Source organism: Hibiscus syriacus, unplaced genomic scaffold, assembly GCF_006381635.1.
Source record: "Hibiscus syriacus cultivar Baekdansim isolate YM2019G1 unplaced genomic scaffold, ASM638163v2 tig00110015_pilon, whole genome shotgun sequence".
Classification (NCBI taxonomy): domain Eukaryota; kingdom Viridiplantae; phylum Streptophyta; class Magnoliopsida; order Malvales; family Malvaceae; genus Hibiscus; species Hibiscus syriacus.
The window spans coordinates 1,233,103-1,260,040 of NW_024062564.1; the positions used below are offsets into that span (position 1 = coordinate 1,233,103).

General features: G+C 37.7%; 1 protein-coding gene, 1 long non-coding RNA gene and 1 pseudogene across 2 annotated transcripts; 2 read left to right on the plus strand and 1 right to left on the minus strand.

The window, feature by feature from the left end:
* The first annotated feature begins 1,398 nt into the window (after positions 1 to 1,398).
* Positions 1,399 to 6,032, plus strand: LOC120212704. Its single transcript, XM_039210926.1, has 9 exons — positions 1,399 to 1,470; positions 1,993 to 2,154; positions 2,436 to 2,538; positions 2,650 to 2,762; positions 3,181 to 3,447; positions 3,544 to 4,302; positions 4,691 to 4,728; positions 4,810 to 5,149; positions 5,903 to 6,032. The coding sequence occupies exons 2-9, from the start codon at positions 2,020 to 2,022 to the stop codon at positions 5,903 to 5,905; spliced, it is 1,758 nt and encodes a 585-aa protein (XP_039066857.1). The 5' UTR covers positions 1,399 to 1,470; positions 1,993 to 2,019; the 3' UTR covers positions 5,906 to 6,032.
* A 10,012-nt stretch (positions 6,033 to 16,044) lies between these two features.
* Positions 16,045 to 19,316, plus strand: LOC120212705 (annotated as a pseudogene).
* Positions 19,317 to 19,706: 390 nt separating this feature from the next.
* On the minus strand, positions 19,707 to 26,302 carry LOC120212652. Its single transcript, XR_005524729.1, has 4 exons — positions 26,265 to 26,302; positions 20,437 to 20,539; positions 20,233 to 20,355; positions 19,707 to 20,151 (listed from the first exon to the last, which is right to left on the minus strand). It is a non-coding gene; the product is annotated as an uncharacterized LOC120212652 (long non-coding RNA).
* Positions 26,303 to 26,938: the final 636 nt, after the last annotated feature.

Below are 26,938 nucleotides of genomic sequence, written 5' to 3' on the forward strand. Positions count from 1 at the left end.
TACCACGGGCTGAACTTCACCAACAATCTCTCTGACCTCCATTGATAAACCAGGCACATCGTCCATAGCGACATCCTCTCCATTCTCTATCGCTGTCTGCTGTTAACACTGGGTTACTGCACGTAACCTCCCAATTCCTACTATTTTTGATGATCTAACGCTCTCCACAGGCAACAGAGAGCCCGACCTTTCCAGCACTGACATAACATGAATCCCGACGGCCAGTGGTACCAGTTGCACCGAATCCTTCATACACAACCCTAACTTGTCTAACAAGAATCCCAAAAATTACGAAGCGTTTTTACATTACAAGATGCAAGGAATTGATTTGATCATTTTTAACGACTCACATAATTTTGTTTGGACAAAATAAATAAATAATACTTATTTAGATTAAATATTAATTTTCTTTTGAATTTTTACTGATCTTTAAAATTTTAATTTTAAAGTGATATTAATTCTTTTCATATTATGACAAATTATTTTAAACTTCATGAGTATTTTTTTATTAAATCAAATATTTTTAAAACTAAAAATAATGAATAGCATATATGTCCCTTGCAAATTTATTTTCAAGTTAGGTTATTATATTTTTATTTAAATAAAATAGTGATTATTTATCAACTTTTACAGCAGTGTTTTTACTACGACAAAGTTATTTATTTGAATGTTTTTATTAAATTAAATAATAAATAATTTTTGTATTGGTTTTTTTATATTTATGTTTACATTATCATTAACGTTAACATTAAGTTCCTTTGTAAGTCCTCAGCTGATTATTTTCATTAAATTATATATTATATATTTATCTCACAGTCGAGATATTTGTTTGACATTCATGTTCAATCCAATTTATATAATCGCTATTTATTGAAATTTTTTGTTTATCTTGAAGCTATTTATTGAAATTTTTAATTTTTTGGTTTGAATATAATTTTGGATCTAATTTTTTTTATTTAATCCTATGGTACAAATATTAATAAAATTATAAAAATGTCACGGGTGAAAAGTATTAATAAAATAAATTAAAGTGACTAAAATAAAAGTAATTCGAAAGTTGAGTAATTAAATAAAAAAATTTAAATTTTGGTGAATAAAATAGGAGTAGTAAGATAATTCAACGGTGAACATATGGTTGTCCCTTGTTCCCATATGTAATGGGGTAAGGGGAGGTAAGATAGTAGGCTGCCCTCAACACCAGGTTGAGGGCAGCTTCCGTAGAAGACCTCCGAATTATAAAATGCCCTCCGTGGGACTCGATCCCACGACCTCAAGGTTAAGAACCTTGTGCTCTACCAACTGAGCTGGATAGTCATCTCATAACAAAATGATAATTTTGAGTGAGTATAACTTACTAATCTAAACACCAAATTACTAGTAGATTTTGGGGACTGCCAATTTCAAATCTGCTGCAAAAAGAGCGGAAGCAGCTCAGATTTTCGAAAATTTGAAACCCCCTCTCCCTCCAAGGTAAAGCTTGCTCATTTCCCACCACTTTCTTGCCCATTTCCCTCTTCTTTCTCATCTCGTAATAGAATATCCACTCACCCAAAAGAAACAAGAATATTCTTTCTCCGAATATGTAGGAACCCTAGAACCAAAAGTTTCAATCTTTGTCAGTTTGAACTTCTTTTCTTCTTTAAATAAGCTCAGGATTCAACTCTACCCTTACTGATTTTCTTCTTCTTTTACCAACGGTTTCCTAGCAATCGGATAAGTTTCGTGAACAAACGTAACTTAATTACTTTTTTTTTCGTTTTTTTCTTTGGGGGTGTTTGCTTCTTAAGGTTAAGTAGTTTTAAGGTAAGGGGATAATAGATTTGAGTTTTAAAAAGTTGATGTCATGATTTGTTTCATATGCTCGACTTATGCTTCTATTTGGTATTATTGGTGTTTAGGATTTAGATTTCGGCGACTATTATAGCAAGAACTTTGATTTGTTTAGTGCTTTGAATGATTCAGAATTACTTTGTTGGCTGATGTTCTTTATAGATTTATTTGGTTGGATTTCGGAAACGGATGGGAAGTAAGAAAGATAAAGGTTTCTACCATAGCCTTTCAAGAAAAGAGCTTCAAAGTTTATGTAAGAAATATGATCTGCCTGCTAACAGGTCGAGCTCGGATATGGCTAGATCACTGGCCTCCTTTCTAGAGGTAATTTATTAAGCTATCCCTTTTGTTGGCAACTAAGAGTTGAGAATCTGAAAGCATATCATACTGCTTTTTGCCTATATGTTAGCTTATATTGTGTTTTAGTACCATTATGTTATATGCATCTGGATGTAAATTTTGATGGCCTGCCATATACAAAACATGCTCTAATATTCTTTATTCTTCACATAGGTTTTTTTATTTTTGTAAAACATGTTACCAAATTTACATGACTTTGAAGATCTTGTTTATCCCATCATAAAATATCTTTGAAAAATATGCAGAACCAGAGATTGAGTTCAATGACTAGGAGGGAAAGATTATATGAAATTCAAGAGACTGGACTTCCATTGTCCCTGCAACTCCCTTTCAAGGATGCTGATAAAGGTATTAACTAGTTATTGTGTGCCTAAGCAGTTTCATTTAGTTTTCTTTACTATGATTTCCTTACTACAGTTGATGCGCCATAGTAAGAATAGCATCTGGTTACTTCTGCAGATTTCTATGGACTCATCTCTTGTCCAGCAGGCAGTTGTAATGGAGGGAATTATTCTCAAGCAGTTAAAAATAATGGATTGGATTGTTGTGCAGGGGATAAATTTTATCATAAGGTTTGCTTCTTGGATGTTTATGTTTAAGTTATGGATATTATTTGACACCTGATGCAACCAGATAAATCCCATATAATTCCTCACTTCATATTCCCCATTGGTTCTCTCCTGTAGCATGTGTTAGGTTAAGGCAGTTGTTCCTGCTGAAAGATATAGACCTTTTCATCTAACCAGAAGTGAGAAGATCTCATCAACCCACCCAACACCACAACCAAAAGGAAAATACTATGGTGCACTAAGATTTTGCCGGATGACACTTTTGTATTCTAGTCTATGGCCTGTGAAAATTAACTCGAGGGCAGCTTTTTAAGCAAGATGTATCTGGCAGAAAGATGTGGATGCTTTAGCCTGCAATTCTTAATTGTTTGTTTTTAAGAACTCAAAACTTGTTTCTAATTATCCGGGTCCGTCAATGCAGGATGACTATGGTGGTGATTCTATATTCTTCCAGAAAACACAACAGCTTCAGTTTGTTACTCAGTCTAATGATAGTGGTTTAAAGAATAAAGAGTTCCCAACTATATACTTCAACAGAAATTGTTTGAGTCCTACAAGACAAGGGAAGATGAATGATTTGCCTCAAATTGGAAACAAAGATGTGAATGTTGGTGCATGTTCTAATGAGGCTGACTTTCATTCCTCCATAAACACTTCTACTGTTTCTTCCTCTTCTTTTCAGTTTCATGTAAAATCAGAAGAGGGCATTGATCTTTTTGTTGATTTAAATTCAAATCCATTAGAATGGGTTGAGAAATTGAAGAGTGAGGTTTCTATATGCCAGAACATGTCCCATAGCAGGTCTCAGAGTTTCCGTAATGAGCTTGGGCACTTTGGGGAAAGTAGTAAGCAGTTGAAAAGTTCTTTTCAATTGAATGTAGAAACTGGGAGAATAGCAGATGGCCATATACACTCTGGATTACCCCCAAGTTTGATCATAAAAGAACATCATGCATTGCAGCTTGATAAGTCAAATGGAGATGAAAGGCCCACAGACTCCACTGTAATGACATGCGCTGAAGCTGTGGATGTGTCAGAGCACTTAGAAGGACATCAAGGACTGCCCACATTTAAAGCTCTTCCCAATGTTCAAGAGGAAGTAATTTCTTCTGGTGCATCCTCTGCTAAAGATGGATGTTTGATAACTCTTGATTCAAATGTTAGTTCTCCCAAGGAGACGTTAGCCAGTGATGCTATGTTAAATATATCAGATGGTGCACCAAATCTTCTCATAGTGAAGCATAAGAATTCTAATCTTGAAAATGAAATATGTGATAATTCTACCCTGCAAAATGGTTGTAATCCTGTGAGTTCTGGTGTAATAGTTCCTGGATTCATGTCAGATGATTCATTGCAGATGCCAATGCCCAAAGACGTGTCTCACCAAAAAAAGGCATTGCATTCACCTTGTGAAAATGTTGAATTTGGGAATTTGGTTGATCAAAAGCATAATACTTATGCGGAACAAGGTGGAGTAGTAGGCTCAACTGGGCTTTGTCAAGAGATATATAGGAATCAGTTGCCGACATTAGTCGAAGAACAGGTAATAGTTCACTTTGTCTTGTCTTCTACTCTGGCTCCTAATCTTGTTCTCTTCTCATTCTGTTTTGCATTGCGCTACTCCTCTATTTATGTTTCTTTATTTTGTGAAATATTGTTTTAGGTGTTATTTTCTAGTTACATGGCCATTCTTTATGAATATGTATTTAGTGGATTCATCATAAGGGTAGAAGAAATCTTCTTTTATTATCTTCCTCTTTTTACCTATAATAATCTGAACACTTTGGTTTAGTAAAATCAATTTATTTACTTTTTATGTTTCTGTTTATGGGTGGGGACGAGAGGTGGGCTTAGAATTTTAATACTTATCTATTTTGTCCTAGTATACTCATTGAAACAACTAAAATTATACATTATGAAACTGCTTGCAGGATAGGAGCAAAGTTATTAATTGGGGAGAGAGTTCGGAGTAATTATCCTTCATAATTTAATTATATGCTATAGAATATTTATTTTATTGTTGATTTGGTTGTATAACTGCCCTTTCCAGATGCTCACATGATGAATTATTTGAAAATTGTGGAGTGCTTGATAATCTCGATTCTAATGGGCTTGGGAAAAAGAGAGCATATATAGATGGCGATCAGAATGATTGTGGCATGCATGATGCCAAGGTTTTAAGAAGCAGAAAGCATCCTATTAGGAAGGTAGATGATCAAAATGATTGTAGCATGCTTGATGTCAAGGTTTTAAGAAGCGGAAAGCAGCCTAATGGAAAGGTCGTTGGTGATCAAAATGATTGTAGCATGCATGATGCAAAGGTTTTAAGAAGCGGAAAGCATCCTATTAGGAAAGTTGTTCCTAGAAGATCCATGCGGCTGGTTTCCAAGGTTCTTTTTTCTTTTACACTTTCTTTCCTGTTCAATTAATTGCAATATGCCACCCATTTGAAATATAACCACGCAGTTTGGTTTACACATGAAGAAATGTTTGTTCTTTTTGTTCTCCTGATTTTATGTTTAACATACAAGGAAATCGAAAGTTAGTTTCAGTTTAACAAAAAGTTTATGGAATAAGGTTGTAGTTTTCAAGTTGGTGTTCATGCAACTAGTTTGCTGTTATATCAATCTTGTGTCCGGAAGAGAGAGAGTGGATTTAGCACTGATGAATGCCAGATAATAATCCATCCCTTTCCATTTCAGGGTCTTCATATTCTACTGACTTTGTTCTCCTATTGGTGTTCCTCATACATGGGGACACCTACAAGCATGAGATTCTAGATCCACTGTTTTTGATGTAGAACATGTTTTATATGTTAGTCGATAGTTGGCATATGTATATGGGGTGAATTTATTATGATAGTTATTTGATTGAACCATGCTTGATTGCATCTCTTTAAAGAAGATAATAGAATTTGAAATGTAGGACTGTGCATAAAACTGACATTGTTTAAAATTAACCTTAATCATGCTGGGATAGTTTCTTACCTTAATCAGCTCCGTTTGTGGCAGAACTTCCACTGTATTAGGCTGCTATTGTAGACTATGATGCAATGAATTACAATTTTCCAGATTTAAATTTGCTGTGTATTAGATTTTCTTCAGTTTGTCTGAAAATATTCAGTTTATTCTTTTCTTCTTCAGTGATTTACGAAGTCTGTGCCAGCGAAATTCGAAATATTGATTTCAGTTTTCCTTAGGAATTCATATTGCAAAGTCAGGTATTGTCTAGAGTAAGTGTTACATAATAATTTTGCATAATAATTTCATTTGAGCTCACACTTAAGAACATGTTGGTTTAATTGAAATAACATATGCCAACCCATGTTGGGACAGATGAATCCATTATTGTCCAAATCTTTGTTAGTATCATTGTCATGAAAACCTATGTTTTTCGGACTCGGTGTTAGATACGAGTATGCTTATTTTTTTTAAATTCTTTTATGTATTATGAAATCTTTGAAGGTTATGTCTTTATACGTATGTTAGATACTAGTGTTGAACTCGGACATTTGAAGAAAAGAAAATGAAAGTATCCGTTTATAATTTTTTTAGGCTATTGATAACGCACTCTTTACTGGTGCAGCTCAATGAAATCACTCAATGAGTTCAACTTATGACGGATTAGAATTTTCTTTTTGGATATGTTTTATGTGCTAGGGCATAAAAGCTCTAAAATAATGCATAATTATGCTGATGGTCAGTTAAACAAAGAATTAGTTTTTGGCTTACTTTATTGGATAATTATTTTGATAGACTGGCTGTGAGTTTTAGTTTGATGTGACATGTTTTCAATTGTTTATTTAAATAGCGATTAATGATACATGATATGTTATAGTAGTTTATTTTATTAAGAATGATTTTATAATTTTATTTTTTCTCTTTTTACAAGAAATATATATAAAATTATTATTATTTTTATGTATAATAGGGATACTAAAAAGTGAAAACTACTTCACATTTTTTATTATTTTATTTTTTAGGCCTTCTAAATATCAGCTTAAATGTGGTGTAATGCAAAATTTCATGCGTATAAATAGTTCCTTTTTTAATTCAATTAAATATTTAAATTCAGAAATTAAATCAATTGATTCTTATGTTAATTTTAATTTTTCTTAAATGAAAATATTACTATATGTGGCACACGTTAATTTTATCATTTGAAATTTATAAATTTTTTTAAAGAAAAAAGTTAACAAATTATTAAAAATTATAATATTTTTAATTTTTTAAGAAGACCAATTGTCAATATAATGTGGTATGAGATAATGCAACAGCAATCGACCTAAAAATTTATTAAATTTAATGATCAATATTAATTAAAAACGTAAATTGATAAAATTTATTCATTGAATACAATTAACTGTCATTAGCCAAAAAATTAATTTAGATATTTTATAATTATGTGTTTATGAAATAGAAACATTTTATTAAATTTTAGAAAAATAAACACAACTCAACTCAGCTATAAGAAAAGCTGATACTGAAAAACATAATGAAGTTGAAGTACGTTGGGCGGTTGATTACAGCTTATGGTCCTTAGGCTATGTCAGTTCCTTATTATAAATGTGGCACATGCTTCGGTTGCTTTTCTGTCATCATTTAAATCAAAATTTTGCTCAATTTTTATTTACTATTCATATTCATATTTTTATTTCATTTAATCTATAAATGTATTATACAATATTTATATTAATAACCAGTTGATTTAGTAAAATGAGACATTAAATTCTTCACATAGAGCCAGAGATCTAAATCTTAATATTGTAAATGAAAAAAATATATTTGAAGGATCATTTTTATAATAGACTTCTATAATACTTAATCTCAAATAATTAATTAGTAAATTAAAATTAGTGATTATAAAAAAATTATGTAATATTCATGTTCTCTCAATCTCTTTTGTGGTTGATCATCATCAATATTAAATATTTTTTAATTAACTGAAAAATATGTTTTTTGAAAACATTTTAAATTTAACGTTTTATCTTAGAGAAAAAAAATCATATTTTAAAATGTTGATAACTATTTTTATCGATAGAAGAACTTTTCACCCAAAATAAAATGGAGGTCAAATACTAAACGATAAAATAAAATAATTATTTAATTGAATATTAGTATATATTTTTATCATTATACTGATAACTCCTTAAAAATATTATATTTTAGGTCTTTTTACTTCAGTTATTGGTTGTCTAAAAGCAACTGACATATAATTTTAGTTGCATATAATTGCATTTAGGACATCTTTGTATGTTGTGGATAAGTTTTGCCGTGGAAAAATTTATTTGATTAAACTGACGCTGATGATGAGAAGGGTTGTGTGTTGGCTGTAATGATATAGGTGATAAGAAATGACCGAGGAGGAATTTATCTGCCGAGGCAAATTCTGTGTCAGGGCCAAAGGAATTGAAGACGATGACCGTGAGGAATAACTTTTGCCACGGTGAGTTTTATCTTGCAAGTCTGACGCAGTACAAGACAAAATTACTGACGTCGCGTGGCTAGCTGTCCAATGCACCTCACGTGAACCCCTGCCCTTACTAAGGATTTGGGACTACTGCCATTTGTCATTTTATTCACACAATGGGTGTGAATTCAGGGGTAGTTGGGGAAATTTTAAGGGCACTAAGCCCTAAAAATTCCCCACTATAAATAACACATTATACCCTCCATAAAGGGATGAAAACATATACCCTAAAAGAAAAGCTTCAAGAAAGACGGCTGCAACACCTCTTTTCCATCGTTCACCCTCTTGTCCGTCCTTGGTGCCCTCCACAGCCAGGCTTCGTGGAGCAACGGCTAGGCCCTCGAAAGAGGCTAGCTCACTAGAGCAGTCATGGTGGTGGTCTGATGTCACGTCAGATCTCTGTTCTAAGAGTTTTTCTTCCTCTTGCTCTTATTTCTTATATTTTAAGGGTTTGTACTTAATGAATATATTTGGGATGATGTTAGCACACTTTGGTGTTAGAAATGCTTGTATGATATTTTAATTTATGGTTAATGAATGATTAAGTCTGTTTTGTTAATTGTTGTTTTGTTCTTTGTTTTAATCTTTTTCCTTGATACTGTAAGAGCTTTTGAAAGATTGTCTGGTGCTTGACAAAAATATTCCTAGTCTTTGTAAGGCCTTTTGAAAGATAGTCGTTTTTTTAGGAGTTGCTACCTAATATCAGAGTTAGATTAGATCTACTTGAACAAGGGAACTAATCCAGGATTGAGATGTTCTAATCCAGGATTGTGATGTTCTAATCCGCCTTAAAGGATGAATGCTTAAGTAGATAGGCTAGCGCTACTGTTTACGCTGAGGGATATTGTTGTAGCAACAGTTTGACAAACCAAGGGTTGTAGTTCACGCTGAGTAGTATTGTCGTAGCAATAGTTGTCAGGTTTCGTGCTAGAGATACTCTTGGAACACTTTAGTAAATCTTGTCGGGTAACATAGGCTTAGCATACTAGATCATCCTAGACATAGATTAATTTATAGTCGTAACAAATTCAACCCAAATGTTCCGTTAAAAGTCTGATTATGTGAGGTTTTCAGTTTATATTCAAAACTTAAACATTTTAGCCTTAACAACTTTTATTTGTTTACTATTGCATATTTTTCTTGCCATAACAAAACTTTTATGCTCACTTCACTTTACACTTTTCTTGCCTCGACATACTTTTTCCATCTGTTCATACCATTTGCTATTCTTATTTTTTCTTTGTGAATACCATTAGACAGGAAACTTAGGATTAGTTAGTGACACCTAGTTCTAGCTATAACAATCTTTAAAGATTTCCTCTCAATCTATGTGGAGATGATAACTCAATTACTACTATATTACTTGCATCGATTGTGATACTTGCATAGATTTGCATACCTCAATACACACATTTACATGCGATTAAGTTTTTGGCGCCGTTGTCAGAGATTGACAATTAGTGTTTTTAAAAGTTTGTTATAGTATTATCTTGTTTCTTTATTATTATTTTTTCTTTATGGATTTATTCACTATTTTTGTTTACCCTTTTCAGGTGTTGTGTTGTTGCATGACTTGTAGAAGTCCCAAGAAACCATTATCTCATTTTGAACCAGAGATAAAAAATATTTTGTGTCAAAGAAAATGTGTTCAAGGAGCTTAAAGAACTATATATGAAGTTCAAAATGAAGTGGAGGAACCTGAAGAATTAAATGTCACGGAAAATAAAAATGCAAAGAATGCTACAAGACCACGAACTATTAGAGATCATTTAACTCCCACCTTGGATGACCTAAAACATGCTATTGTAGCTCCCAAGATTCAAGCAACCTTCTTCGAGCTCAAACCGGTTATGTTCAACATGTTGGACTTGATTTGACAGTTTGGTGGTACTCCTTATGAGGATACGAGACAACATGTTCGAGCATTTTTAGAGGTATGTGACTTCTTTCGGTAATAAGGTGTGTATGAATATGTGCTAAAATTGAAGTTATTTCCATATTCTTTGAAAGATCACGCCAGAGCATGGCTAAATGGAGTACTTTCCGACTCGATAAGGTCCTGGGTAGACTTGTGCAAAAACTATTTGCTATGGCATAATCCACTCAATATGAACAACCATCGTAGAAATGTCATAGCATCTTTTCGCCAAGTCGATGAATAGTCTATGTATGAGTGTTGGGACCGATATAAAAGTTAGCTTCGCAAGTGCACCATTATGGATTCCATGACTGGACTCAAGTTGTGATGTTCTACAATGGAGTCAACACACCCACTCGTATGATGTTGGATGCCTTAATGAATGGTACTCTGCTTGACAAATCACCCGAGGAAGCCTTTGATATCATTGATAGGAAAACCAACAATGATTATGAATTTTCATCTATAGGGCTTGGAACCGGAAGGAAAGTGTTTGGGGAATATGAACTTGACGCCAAGGATTCAATATCTGCCTAACTGTAAACCATTACTAATATATTGAAGAAACTTCAATGTTCTAGCGAAGTGAAGGAAGTTAAGGTGACAAGTTATGCATGTATTTTATGTCATGTCAATCATAATGTGAACGAATGCCCTGACAACTACGAGTCTTCCAACCACATAGGTATCTTCAATAGAGACAACAATAACCCCTATTCGAACACTTACAATCGAGGATGACTTCAATATCCGAATTTTTCTTCGGGGAATCAAGGAGCCAACAATACCAGCAGCTCGAATCGGCAACAAAATTTGGTTAAACCCCCAAGTTTTCAAAAAAAAATATGTTGTGGAAAAATATTTACAAAAGTTTAACATCTTTTTTCAAATGCTAACTCCCTTGAAGCTTCTTTGCAAGAATTTATGGCCTCGACAAAAAATTTCATGACTTCAACTAAGGTCTTGTTGCACGAACACTATTCAATAATTAAAAGCCAAGACATACTGTTGCAAAGTCAAGAACCTTTATTGCAAAGTCATAGCTCATCTTTAAGAGCGTTGGAGAACCAAGTGGGCCAAATCGCTACAACATTACATGTTTGCCCACAAGAAAGTCTCCCTAGTGATACTGAGGTCACTAAGCCTCACGAAAATGAGCAATGCAGTATGCTTACACCTGGGAGTGGTACCCAACTCAATCAACAAGACAAGTTTGAGGGGAAGAAGTAAGAAATTTATTGCTGCAACACTGTACTAGAAGAATCAAAGGTCAAGCTGAACTTTTTGTACAAGAATAATTGCCTATGAAGAATGAAAATGACAAGGGTTCAACAGTCTCTCTACTGATAGAGGAAAATTTTTTGCCACGAAAAAAGTTTCACCCCCATATGTAGCAGATGAAGTTAGACCCCGCCACCTTTCCCTCAAAGGTTGAAGAAACATAACGAAGAGATCGTATTCCACTATGATTCAGCTTCATACAGAGAGCACTTTAAAAGAGAGAGGACTATTGCAAAGGTCCTACAATTCAAATGTGCAAGACACCAAATGTCAGGGTAAAATATTTTGAAGGTGAAATTGTTATATGTGTGGGGCATTTTGGTCTATACTGGTGCTCCGATCGAACGCGACAAAACTCATATATCAATTTAGGATGTTTGGAGTTTGCATCCCTTCAACCCTCTTTAATTTTTGTATTGTTGTGTGTTTGTTTTTCTTTGCTTTAATTTTTTTTACTATTAATATTAGTTATTTTTAGAAGAACAGACTCCCAAGCATGTGGACAAGGGTAAAGCCCCTATGGATGTTGCACCTACTTAGAAAGAAGACTCGATTAGTGTTGGCACAACGATAATATTGATGATGATGTCCGCTCATCTACACAAATGCCACGAAAAATTACAACACTTCTTGCCAAACATCGCTTGAAGGGGACAACCAATCACGTTTGGACCTATCCACCTGAGGAATCTAAGCAATAAAACCCTACCACCATCAAAATGAATGTTAGTCAAGGTACCTTGCATTGCATTTCATCTTTAGTTTAGTCTTCATGCATTGAGAACAATGTATTCCTCAAGTTTGGGAGATGTATTGTTCATGCTTAGTCATTTGCATTGATAATGTTTAATAGATTTTTTGTTATGACATTAGTTAGGATCAGGTTACATGGAATAAGTTGATGATGCCCGATAATGATAAAAAAATTGGCATAGCTAGAAATTATTGTACATGACTGTTGAAGAGGATATAAACAACCCTAGGACTTGATTCTTTGTGACTCTTTGACACGATTGTATGTTTTCTATGCTTAAGGAACTTAAAAAAAATTATGAAAAAACTTTTGCGTGCCGTTGCATAAAATTTTGGTAATAAACTAATCTGTTATATTAATGTTTGAAAGGCTAAGTTAAACTCCTTAATGTTGAATTGTGGTGACTTATGAATAAATGTCTCGACATAATTGTAAAGGGAAACTCCTCTATGCGATGGAATTACCTGGAAACCCCCTTGAATAAATTATAGCCTTATCACATGAGTGAATAAAAGTAGTCACTAGATGACTATACCTGACTAGCTCGGGGGTAGAAGTATACTCCCTTTCACCTAGTGTGAGATGGTAGGTGTGATGGGCTGACTCCATTCATAGCAGTGATAAAAAAATTCTATGAAATTAAGTGTTGAATAAATATGAGTGAGACTATGCTTAATGAATAATTTTATGCATTGGCGAAGCAAAAGAACTTACTTAGGAGCTTTCTAAATTCTTTAAGCATAGACTAGATACAATCACACACACACTAATAAAGGATCATGTCCTAGGAAAAGGTACTTGACTTCTCGGTTAATCTAAGTGTGAGGCCAAACTTGTTGCTGAGGGCTGAAATTTTAAACCACTTGACTGTCCTAATTTAGACTTTGCCATAACATTTCATTTTTCCATTGCTAATTATCCATTGCTTAAGGACAATCAATAACTTAAGTTTGAGAGTGTGATAACTCCGTAATAAGACTATATTTTAAGTTTTTTTTACTTAAGTTATTGGCTGTCTAAAAGCCATTGACATAACATTTTAGTTGCATAGTTGCATTTAGGACATCTCTGCATGTGATGGATAAGTTTTGTTGCGACAAAGTTTATTTGATTAAACTAATGCTGCTGATGAGAAGGATTATGTGTTGGTTTTGATGATGCAAGTGATAGGAAATGACCTATGAGGAATTTATTAGCCGAGACAAATTTTGTGCCAGGGCCAAAAGAATTGAAGACGATAACCGTGAGGAATAACTTTTGTCGCGATGAGTTTTATCTTACAAGTCTAGCACAGTACGAGACAAAATTGCTGACGTCGCGTGGCCAACTGTCCAATGCCCCTCACGTGAACCCCTGCCCCTGCTAAGGATTTGGGACCACTTCCAGCTGCCATTTTATTCATACAATGGGTGTGAATTCAGGGGTAGTTGGGGAAATTTCAAGGGCACTAAACGCTAGAAATTATCCACTATAAATAACACATTATACCCTCCATAAAGGGAGGAGATACATATACCCTAAAAGAAAGGCTTGAAGAAAGGCGACTGCATAACCTCTTTTCCATCGTTCCCCCTTTTCGCCATCCTTGGTACCCTCCATAGCCAGACTTTAACATAACAACGGCTAGGCCCTCGAGAGAGGCTAGCTCGCTAGAGCAGTTGTGGTGGTGGTCTGATGTCACGGTATAGCTCTGTTCTGAGAGTTTTTCTTCCTCTTGCTCTTTATTTCTTATATTTTAAGGGTTTGTACTTAATGAATATTTTTGAGATGATGTTAGCCACACCATACACTGTTTTATTTGGTGTTGGAAATACTTGGATGATATTTTATTTTATGGTTAATGAACGATTAAGTATGTATTTGGTAAATGTTGTTTTGTTTGTTGTTTTAATCTTTTGGCTTAACACTAAAAACTTTTGAAAGATTGCCTGGTACATTGGCAAAATATTCCTAGTCTTTGTAAGAGCTTTCGAAAGATAATCGTTTTTCTAGGAGTTGATACATACTATCGAAAGAGTCAGATTAGATCTACATGAACAAGGGAACTAATCCGGGATGGTGAGGTTCTAATCCGCCTTAGAAATAAAGAGAGAATTTTATGCGACTAAGAAGGATAAATGCTTAAGTAGATAGGCTAGCGTTACTATTTACGCTGAGGGGTATTACTGTAGCAACAGTTTGACAAACCAAGGGTTGCAGTTTACGCTGAGTAGTATTGACGTAGCAATAGTTTGTCAGGTTCCTTGCTAGAGATGCTCTTAGAACACTTTAGTAAATCTTCTCTGGCAAAATAGGCTTAGCATACTAGATCATCCTAGACATAGATTAATTTCTCACCGTAGCAAATCCAACCCAAATGCTCAGTTAGAAGTCTGATTGTGTGAGGTTTTCATTTTATATTAAGAACTCAAACATTTTTAGCCATAACAACTTTTATTTGTTTACTATTGCATATTTTTCTTGCCAAGGAAAAGCTTTTATGCTCACTTCACTTCACACTTTTCTTGTCTCGGTATATTTTTTCCATCATTATTGGTTCCTTTGTGATTACCATTAGACAAATTAGTTAGTGACACCTAGTTCAGCTATCTCAATTCATGTGAGGACAAGAACTCACTTACTATTATATTACTTGTATCGATTGTGTATACTTACATAAATTTACGTACCACAACACACATTTACAAACAATCATATACCTTGAAAGAATAGTTGTTAAGTGGTTAAAAGGAAGAACGCTGGAAAAAATGGTGAAAATTTTGAAATTTGAAGTTGAAAACAGTAAAGTAATTACGTGAGAGTATTAATAAATGATACGATTAAATTTAGAATAATACAAATGATATAATTATAATGCAGGCCACCAAAGGACGTGAATTGCATGTAATGAACAGTCAATAAAATGGTTTAAAATAAAAATGGGAATAGGTGGTGGTGATGAATGGAGGAGAAAAGCATGAAAAATGATGAAATGGCATCAACTTGTCATTAAATGCATTCACCAACATTTGCCGATATTCAGAAGCAGCACTTTGATCCACATTTATTGTTCTTTCCCTTTCCCTTTCTCGCTACATTCTTCCCTTCAAAAAAAAAAAACACCACCTATCATCTTCTTCGCTTCTTCACTAGATTTCTTCTCAATTTTCTTCTTCTTTTGTTGGTGTTTTCCCATTTACATTCTCTATCAAGAAACTACATGCAAAGCTAAGAGTATGAATGCTTCTCCGCAAACAGCTTCATTGCTTCTTTAAACTTGTTTGTGACCCAAAATTGCAGAAATGATGAATGTCACTGAGGAACAGTAAAATCTATTGGGTTGATCTGGCTTTTAGGTAAGGAGCTTCTGTTTTCCGGTTTTGGTCTCATTTTCATGATGGGGAATCAGTGGCGAATCATCCTGAAATCCGCATTTTCTTATATTAGTTCTTTATTTTTAAAGATGATCACCTTAAAATTTTATCCGTGTGCACCCTATTAAAATGTTTTGGTTTATTAAGTACATATGTTTATCTTCAAAAATATTTTTGGATCTGTCACTATGGATAATCATTTTTGTACTTTATACTGCAAATGCTATATGAGACTGTAATCTTTACTGGTTTGTCAGATGAATTCTGGGTATGAAAAAAAGGTAGGCATGCAACTTCAAAGCATTTGAAAATTGATGTGGGTGTGGATTCAAATTAGCTTGGAATAGTTAGGTTCATGATAGTATTAAATTGCAGTGTAACGACTGCATAGTTACTTTGATTTCAAGGTCACCGCAAACTGCATCCCCAACATAAAACCGCAGCTATTTTTAGGAAATAAATCACGTCGGCAATCGGGACACCGCAACCACAATTTAGTTCATATTCTGCTGCAATGGGAGTTGTCAGCTTAGTGATTAGAGATTCCTGTGTCAGGGTTTCACTTGTGGCTTTGTTAAATCTATGGTGGGTGGTTTCTGGTCTAGGCTCGATGTCTAGCATTGCCATTTCCTATGGTGAGAATGGTCCTGTTTTTTGTGGTCTGAGACTGATGGTTCACATCTTGTAACCTGCTATGGATCAATGCTGCAGTCATCTATGGGACACCTTCTCATTTCCCATTTTGGGTCTAACCGCCGGTGATGGCTTTGGTTTGTGGGCTGTTGAGGATTCAAACCAGCCGTATTGTTGGGGGAGCAGCAGCTATCGAAATGGGGGTTCCTCAGCGATGATCAAGGGAGCGAGTACGAAGAAATCAGTGCAGGGGATTACCATTTATGTGGTTTGAGGAAGCCTTTAACCGGAAAGCACAGAACTATGCTTTTGTAGATTGTTGGGGTTATAAGGGAGCAGCAGCTATATCGAAATGGGGGTTCCTCAGCCGATGATAAAGGGAGCCGAGTACGAAGAAATCAGTGCAGGGGATTACCATTTATGTGGTTTGAGGAAGCCTTTAACCGGAAAGCACAGAAACTATGCTTTTGTAGATTGTTGGGGTTATAATATGACCAAGAACTATGTGTTTGAGGGGCAGATTAAATCGCTCTCCGCCGGATCAGAGTTTAACTGCGGGTTGTTTTCTTCGAACATGACTGTTTTGTGTTGGGGTGATGAGACGAGTAGCCGTGTCATTAGCTTGATTCCTAGAGAAATGAGGTTCCAAAAGGTTGCAGCTGGTGGTTATCATGTATGTGGGATTTCGGAAGGGTTGAATTCTGGAGTTTTTTGCTGGGGAAGGAGCTTGAACCTCGAAGAAGAACTGTCTGTGCCGGTTGCATATTCCCGTCAAGGAAATGTCGATTTGCCGCCGAAAGATCCGATGCTTACGGTTGTTGGAGGGAAGTTTCATGCTTGTGGAATCAAGAGTTATGATCACCAGGTTGTTTGCTGGGGTTTCATTGTCAAACCAAGTACCCCACCTCCGAAAGGTGTTAAAGTCTATGGAATTGCAGCTGGAAATTACTTCACCTGTGGTGTTATGGCCAAAAAATCGTTTCTCCCGGTTTGTTGGGGCGTCGGATTCCCCATTTCCCTCCCTCTGGCCGTCTCACCCGGACTTTGCAAAGAAACTCCTTGCTCACCGGGTTCCTATGAAGTTAATCCGAAGAATGCACCTTGCAAGTCTCCAAACTTTCATGTTTGTATGCCCTGCAGTATTGGTTGCCCTGCCGAAATGTACCAAAAATGGGGATGTACTTTGAAGTCTGATCGAGTTTGTGATTACAATTGTTCTAGTTGCAACTCAGTGGAATGCTTCTCAAATTGTTCTTCATCATCGAATTCCAATGCTGCTAATGGAAGTAGAAATGAGAGGTTCTGGTTACTGCAATTGCCGATCATTATCGCGGAGATTACCTTTGCTGTGTTACTGGTGATTATCATGTCGTTAACCGCAGTTTTATATGTTCGATACAGGTTGCAGAGCTGTCACTGCAAATCAAAAGAGCCGGGATTCAAGAAAGCTAATGAGATTGCTTCTTGCCGAAAAGAAAACGTAAAAGTCCGACCTGACTTTGATGAGCTTAAGATCAGGAGGGCTCAGATGTTCAATTACGAAGAACTTGAGAGGGCCACCGGTGGATTCAAAGAAGAATCTGTGGTTGGAAAAGGAAGTTTCTCATGTGTTTATAAAGGGCTATTGAAAGATGGAACTGTTGTTGCAGTAAAAAAGGCCATAATGTCTTCAGATAAACAGAAGAATTCCAAAAGAGTTCCACACGGAATTAGATTTACTGTCGAGATTGAACCATACCCATCTTCTGAATCTGCTCGGATATTGCGAAGAAGGCGGGGAACGGCTTCTTGTTTACGAGTTTATGGCTCATGGATCATTGCACCAGCATCTTCATGGAAAGAACAAAGCCTTGAAAGAGCAACTAGATTGGGTCCGGAGGGTCACTATTGTGGTCCAAGCTGCACGGGGAATTGAATACTTGCATGGTTACGCTTGCCCGCCGGTGATTCACAGGGACATCAAATCCTCAAACATTCTCATCGATGAAGAACACAATGCTCGAGTGGCTGATTTTGGTCTCTCTTTACTAGGACCTGCAAATAGCAGCAGTCCATTAGCTGAGCTACCTGCTGGAACACTCGGTTATCTTGATCCGGAATACTACAGGCTCCACTACCTCACAACGAAGTCTGATGTCTACAGCTTTGGTGTGTTATTGTTGGAAATTTTAAGCGGACGAAAAGCCATCGATATGCAATACGAAGAAGGGAATATAGTAGAGTGGGCAGTTCCATTGATTAAATCAGGAGACATATTTGCAGTTCTAGACCCTGTTTTGAAACCTCCTGCAGACATCGAAGCTCTAAAAAGGATTGCGAATGTGGCTTCCAAATGTGTGAGGATGAGAGGAAAAGCGAGACCATCAATGGATAAAGTGACCACCGCTTTAGAACGAGCTTTGGCTCAGTTGATGGGCAGTCCATGTAGCGAACAACCGATTTTGCCAACCGAGGTGATCTTGGGAAGCAACAGAATGCACAAGAAGTCTTCTCAAAGGTCTTCGAATAGATCGGTCTCGGAAACTGAAGTTGCAGAAGAAGTTGAGGATCCAAGGTTTGAGTTTAGAGCTCCTTCATGGATCACTTTCCCTAGTGTAACTTCATCTCAAAGGCGGAAATCATCGGTATCAGAAGCAGATGTCGAGGGAAAGAACATAGAAGGAAGAAACACGGGGAATGTAGGGTATGCCGGGGATGGTTTGAGAAGCTTGGAGGAAGAAATAGGCCCTGCATCTCCTCAACAAAGCTTGTTCTTGCAGCACAATTTCTAAATGACCGCAGAAAATGTTTTAGTTGCTGTCATCGTTCAAGGAAATGGAACTGTGAAAAATGGAGAATGAGAGGATGTAGTTTTCAGGATTTTTATAGTATAACATCCTGGTTTGCATCTTGCAGGTGTAATGGGGCTTGAAACTTTTATCATGCTGTCAACGGCACGGGCCATGACACTGTAACCTTAACCTTACTGTCACAGTTCATGACGGCACAGACTGTGACATTGTAACCTTAACTGTGCTGTTACGGTTGCAGACCGTAACATGCAACTGTTTCGATTTGTTGTTCTTGTGTTGTTAATTTGAATTCTTTCTTGCGACTATTGTACTGATTGTAACTTGTATGATCTGTTTCTTCTAATGCTAATGGATGAAATGTTTGTTTACTGTTAAGTTAGACATCCACAATGTAATTTGATGAAATGGAAGCATTAATGTATAAAGACGAACAATGCATTTTCCTGTAACTCAAGAAATATATATAAAAACAATATTACAAGAACCAAATCAAACTGAAAATGGATCAAATCACATTGTTATTAAGCAAGATTAGAGGTCATAAGTCAATCTTATATATGGTTGGCAAATAGAAATCTGGGGAACAAAGGCAGGTCCGGGTCGGTTCAGATTGTTATACAAATCCGGACAATCATCATCACATGCAGATACACACTGATATACACAGCTCGTAGTCTTAGCCAAACCAAAAACTATGACGAATTACGTTGATGTCTGTATCACCAACTACTTACTTTCTCGTTCTTTTTTTGTATTTTGTTTGATACATAGACCCGGAGCGTTGTGTATTTACATTGGTTTCGGATGAATTTACGTAACATGTAATGTAATTCAATCAAAACTAAAGCTGCAAAAACTTGGTGATAGATTCATGCAAAAGACTACACAGTTAACATAATCTGGCACCAGAGGAGACAGCAAGGAAGAATTCTGACTTATACACCTATTGTTTGAAGGGTAAACAACACGCGATAAATACAAACAAAATCTCATCTCAGTAAAGATATATTTGGAGAATCGTTGAAAAGTTACGATGGGAGCATAAGGCTACTAAGAACCTGCTAATTGATGTAGGCGTTACTGGATCCAAACTGAAGGGTTACGGAATTGTGTCCCCCATTGCATTCAACAGAAATCTTACAAGATCTTCTCTCTGAACCTCCTTCTACTTCTTAAGATCAAGATGACGAACCTGAAGATATTATCTAATGTCTTTAAAGTAGTAAAAAAAATTGAAAACGAAAACAGAAATAACCTCCCAGGTCCGCATTACCTTAACGAATCCAGTTTGAGATACACCCGTGTCAGTTATGATAACAAGACATTTTATATCATGTTCACTTGCAAATTCGTATTGCTCAGTGAGGCTCGGATCATGTATAGGAACAAGCTCAGCCTGATCTACAGGAATAACAAATGAGTATGAAAACGACAATAAACTATATCGAACGTTCAAGAAAAACAATCTAACCCCAACCTTGATATTCTCCTCCCACAATTCAGCAACAAGTTCCATGCGTTCCCTTAACAGACCCCCGCCTCCTCTTGAACAAACAAGGATGCTGGTGGTAGGTTCATTTCTGCAGCAGGAAACACAAAGTTGACGGGACCATTGATGCAGGGGGATCCGAGACAGATGATGCTGAGCTGTCAGATTGCACGTTGATGGCGCTGAGATACCATGAGTTGGCAGATCAGCGCAAAGGCGGGAATGGATTGTGACATGTTCCTTATTGGGGTCGTTTTGAGTATGTTTCGTCTTTTGGCCATAACTTGGCTACAGGTGTCAGAATCGCGCATAAGACCCCAATCCGAAAAGCTCTTTTCGACGCGCACGCTCTCCACATGGAGCTACGCTCCATGTGGCCTTTTTTTCAACCTCAAATTCTGCCGTTTTCCCCTCCGAATCACTAGATTTAGTTATTTTTTACTATTTATGGTAATATTTCGATTGTAATTAGGAAGTCAATTTAAATCCGATTAGACCGGATTTTTGGGAGATTGCTTATTTTATTTCGAATTTCAATTTAGAGTGATTTTCGGGATTTGCTATTTTGGTAAAATTCGAATAAATACGATTTTTGCTATTTTTGGCAAAATTCGAATAAAGACGATTTTTTTTTGCTATAACAGTCGGCTTGTGGACTGCTTTTGAGATAGTTATGATTTTATAATATTTATTAAACCCTAGAGACTTTTTCTCTGGTTTTTGGGCGAATTTTCTCTTGTGAATCGTCTGTCGGAGCTAGCCTACAGGATAATCACTATTCTGTCTGGCGTCAGTTGGTATCAGAGCTTCAACATCTTCTTGAGAAATTTCACCAGTTTCAATGGCTGGAGGTCGTGGTCGTCGTGAGCAGGTTCCGAATGAGGAAGCCCAACGCGTGATCGCAGCGTTCAGGATGTGATGATTGCGGATTTGCAGAGGCAAGTCGCAGAATTAACCCAGCGCCTGGCGGCGCAGGATTTAGAGGATCGTGAGGCCTCTGATCACGATACCAATTCCACTTTCGAAAACCCATATCACAATCGCAGGATTCGGGGGCAGGATTCCGGGAGCACCGTGGTCGGTAGGAGCGTCATGGAGACCTCGGTTTTCGGGTTGATCTCCTTGAGTTTTCTGGTACATTACAGGCCGAGGGATTCGTGGATTGGATTAATGAAGTGGAGCGTATTTTTGAATATAAGGAAGTCCCGATCGTGTGAAAGTGAAACTGATCGCCATCAAACTCAAGGGCAGAGCATCTGCGTGGTGGAACAGTTACGACGTTCACGAGAAAGACAGGGCAAAGCCAAGATCACTGATTGGGAGAAGATGAAAAAGAAGATGAAGGGCCACTTCCTTCCCTTCGGCTACACGCAAACCTTATTTCAGCGATTCATGCGTTGAGGCAGGGCGCGCGAGTCGATGATTACACGGAGGAGTTTTACCAATTGGGTCGCCCGGAACGATTTATCTGAGACGGAGGAGCAGATGGTGGCGCGATATTTGGGGGGTTTACGCCAGCCCTTGCAAGATGTCCTCAGCCTTCATTCATTGTGGAGTGTTTCGAAGCATACCAGCGTGCACTTGCTGTTGAAAACAGCAAACAGGAGACCAGTGATCAGGAGCGATCACAACAGTCGACCAGTTCGCCCTCAAGAGTCCCGTCCTGCTCAGCAGCCACGCAAGGTAATTCTAACCCTACTATTAGATGTTTTCGTTGGTGAACAAGGGCATAGGGCGACTGATTGCAGGAAGCCTGCTAGTCAAAAGGGCAAAAAATTTGTTGATTGAGGAAAACGTGGAAGACGAGACTGAGGAGATTAGCGAACCCTGTATGACAATGATGAGACTGATGATGTGCTGTATGGAGATGGTCATGAGACTCTGGTCGTTCGCAAGAGTCTACTTACCCCCAAGGGCGATTCAGGGGACGATTGGTTGAGAACCAATATTTTCCACACGACTTGCACAGTTGCAGATAAAGTCTGCAAAATGATCATTGACAGCGGCAGTTGTGAGAATGTAGTGTCCCGAGGAGGTTGTCCAGAAATGCAGTTGAAGACGGACCGTCATCCAAGCCATACAAGTTGTCATGGCTAAATAAGACAGTGAGGTAACAGTTGATAGGCGATGCCTGGTGTCTTTTTCAATTGGTAGAAAATATTTTGATAATGCCTGGTGTGATGTTGTGTCTATGGATGCGTGTCATATATTGTTGGGTCGACCTTGGCAGTATGATCGCAGTGTCATTCATGATGGACGGAAGAATACATATTTCCCTTAGCATCAAGGGAAAAAAAGATTGTGTTGGCACCCCGGCGGGAAGGACTTACTCCACCCCAGTAACCCATAATACTAATCTGCTTTCTATGTCCAGGTTTTTAGATGAGATTGAGCATGGCGACGTGTGGTCTATGCCTTGCTACCTTGCGAGAACAATGCAGTAGACGTGGATACAGATTTACCAGTAGAGGTGCAGCGGTTGCTAGCAGAATTCTCTAACTGATGCCAGAGGATCTCCTCCTGGACTACCACCTATGAGGGATATTCAGCATCAAATTGACCTTGTTCCTGGGTCAAGTTTGCCAAATCGACCAGCATATCGCCTCAGTCCCAAGAGGCCGAGAGTTGCAGCGACAGGTGGAAGAGTGTTGGAGAGGGGCTATATCCGAGAGAGTATGAGCCCATGTGCAGTCCCTGCTCTGTTAGTGCCAAAGAAAGATGGTTCTTGGCGTATGTGTGTTGAAACCGAGCGATCAACAGAATTACAGTGAAGTACCGGTTTCCAATTCCCCGTCTAGAGATATGTTGGATCAGTTATCTGGTTCTAAGATCTTCTCAAAAATTGACTTAAGAGCGGTTACCACCAAATCAGAATAAGGCCTGGAGATGAGTGGAAGACGGCGTTAAACGCCACAAGGGTTGTATGAGTGGATGGTCATGCCTTTTGGGTTATCCAATGCGCCCAGTACATTCAGAGATTTATGCATCAGGTCTTGCGGCCTTTATGGGGAAATTTGTTGTAGTTTACTTCGATGATATCATTTATAGTCCGACATGGACTTCACACTTCGATCACCTCCGTGCTGTTTTTGAGATGCTGAAACGGAGAGTGCTTGTTTGTCAATCAAAAGAAGTGTTCTTTCTTCACTACTTCTGTGACTTTTCTTGGTTTTGTTGTGTCTACTGATGGTGTTCATGCAGATCAGTCAAAATAGATGCAGTCTTGGAGTGGCCCAGACCAAGAACCTTACATACATCCGAAGTTTCCATGGCTTGGCGTTTTTTACCGTCGATTCTTAGAAATTTCAGTACTCTGATCGCCCCTATCACAGAGTGCCTCAAGGGGTGTGATTTCAGTGGTCTGAGGAGGCAGAGGCCAGTTTTCAACTGGTCAAGCAGAAGATGACCGAGGCTCCAGTTTTGGCACTTCCAGATTTTGACAGAGTGTTCGAGGTAAATTGTGATGCATCTGGCGTTGGCATTGGTGGTGTTCTGAGTCAGGCAGGTGTCGGTTGCTTTTTTCAGTGAGAAGCTATCGGGATCAAAGAAAAATTATTCCACTTATGATCTGGAGTTCTATGCCATAGTTCATCCCTGAAGCATTGGCGTCACTACCTAGTACAGAAGGAGTTTATTCTGTTACCGATCATGAGGCCTTGAAGTACATCAATGGCCAACACAAGCTGAGTAGACGTCATGCCAAGTGGGTAGCATACTTGCAAGAATTCACTTTTACGCTGAGGCACCAAGCAGGGAGTTTGAACCGCGTCGCAGATGCCCTGAGCCGTCGTACTTACTTCTCACCACCATGAGTACTAAAGTTGCAGGATTTGAGAGTTCACAGATATATATGCAGCTGATCCTTCCTTTGGAAGGATATTTCAGGAGGTAACTGAGGGTCACCGTCATGATTGTTTTGCATAATGGGTATCTGTTTCGTGATTACAATTGTGCATTCAGATGTTCATTGAGGCAGCAAATTATAAGTGAACTCCATAATGAGGGACACTTTGACACTTTGGCCGAGATAAGACATTGGCCCTTATCTCTTCTGAATTTTATTGGCCCAAGTTGACTAGTGATGACCCATTATGTGGACCGTTGTTATGTGTGCCAGCGGTCTAAGGGAGTTCTCACCATGCGGGATTGTACACTCCCTTACCTGTTCCTGAAGCTCCTTGGTTCGATGTCAGCATGGATTTTGTACTAGGCTTACCCCGCACCCAAAGGGCCTCTGATTCTATATTGTTGTGGTTGACAGGTTTTCCAAGATGGCTCATTTTGTAGCTTGCAGAAAGACTATGGATGCTGACCGGATTGCCCATCTCTATTTCAAGGAGATTGTGCGTTTACATGGTGTTCCTCGATCCATCACTTCAGATCGTGATACTAAGTTCATCAGTCATTTCTGGAAGAGCCTGTGGGGGAAACTGGGAACACAGTTGAATTTCAGTAGCGCCTACCACCCCCAGACGGATGGCTAGACTGAGGTGGTGAACCGAAGTTTGGGAAACCTTTTAAGGGGTTTGGCAGGAACGAAGCCGAAGCAGTGGGATTTGGCATTGCCTCAGGCAGAATTTGCCTACAACAGATCAAAAAACAGAACCACAGGTTTAAGCCCATTTGAGATTGTCTATGGTCAGAACCCATCCGGGGTGTTGGACTTAGCCCCTATTCCACGTATAGGACGTTTCAGTCCTAAAGCAGATGAGATGGCAAAGTATCTTCGGGGTATCCATGAGCAGGTGAAACAGACCATTCATGAGAGCAATACCAAGTACAAGACTCGGGTCGACATCATCGTCGTCAGGTACTTTTGATGTTGGTGATTTTGTTTGGGCTGTATTAACTCGTGATCGTTTTCCTGTTGGTGAGTATAATAAGCTTAAGGATCGGAAGATTGGACCTTGTGAGGTCGTGCAGAAGATCAATGATAATGCTTACAGGTTACGACTTCCCAGTCACTTGAAGACTTCTGATGTCTTTAATGTGAAGCACCTGAGTCATTGTTTTGTGGATCCTGATGACACTACTCTGAACTCGAGGACGAGTTCTTTCCAACCCGGGGCGACTGATGCAGGGGGATCCGAGACAGATGATGCTGAGCTGTCAGATTGCACGTTGATGGCGCTGAGATACCCATGAGTTGGCAGATCAGCGCAAAGGCGGGAATTGATTGTGACATGTTCCTTATTGGGGTCGTTTTGAGTATGTTTCAGTCTTTTGGCCATAACTTTGGCTACAGGTGTCAGAATCGCGCATAAGACCCCAATCCGAAAAGCTCTTTTCGACGCGCACGCTCTCCACATGGATCTATGCTCCATGTGGCCTTTTTTTCAACCTCAAATTCTGCCGTTTTCCCCTCCGAATCACTAGATTTAGTTATTTTTTACTATATGGTAATATTTCGATTGTTAATTAGGAAGTCAATTTAAATCCGATTTAGACCGGATTTTGGGAGATGCTTATTTTATTTCGAATTTCAATTTAGAGTGATTTTCGGGATTTTGCTATTTTGGCAAAATTCGAATAAATACGATTTTTGCTATTTTGGCAAAATTCGAATAAAGACGATTTTTTTTGCTATAACAGTCCGGCTTGTGGACTGCTTTTGAGATAGTTATTGATTTTATAATATTTTATTAAACCCTAGAGACTTTTTTTCTCTGGTTTTTGGGCGAATTTTCTCTTGTGAATCGTCTGTCGGAGCTAGCCTACAGGATAATCACTATTCTGTCTGGCGTCAACCATGAGTACGGTAAATGAATCAAATAAATACCAAGAAGATAGAGGTAAGTAATAGGAGGCAACTGCACCTAATAGGCCTGAAATCTTCAGGACAATGCTGGATTATAGTCTCAAGTGCAAGGCTGGTTCCAACGGCACCTGGATGATTTATTTTCTGGAAGATGCCAAGAAAAGAGAAACAAGTTTCACTCACTAAATAGATGAGATGATTTTGGAAATTATGCGTATACCAGGAGCATACACACACTAGTGAAACCTAAGAAACCATGATTTTTTGACTTCTAAATTGCACATGCTTAAGACTGGCAGGGATTTATTGCTGGAACAATAATCCAATATTCATTGTAAGTATTCAATAAATGACAATAGGAAGTAAACTGTGTAATATTTTTTTAATGAAACTCATGGCCTCATCAAAACACCCTTCTAAACCTAGTAAGGGGAAAAGAGTGCCCAACTTATAATAATCAAAGATCAATGACATCGTTTTTAACATTCTGAACAATGATGTCGGGACAAACCGACTCAAAAAACAAAGAACCACCCGAATTTAAAGCCCAGCTGGGTAATACATGAGCAACATGATTACATTCTCTAGGAGTATATAAAATACAAAAACGAGGATGATCTTGAAAAATAGTACGAGCCTCTTGAACATACAATCCGAGGGTGGAAATATATGTAGAAGTTCGTGTAATCTTATGGACGGGCATCAAGAAATCGGTTTCAAACTGAACATCAG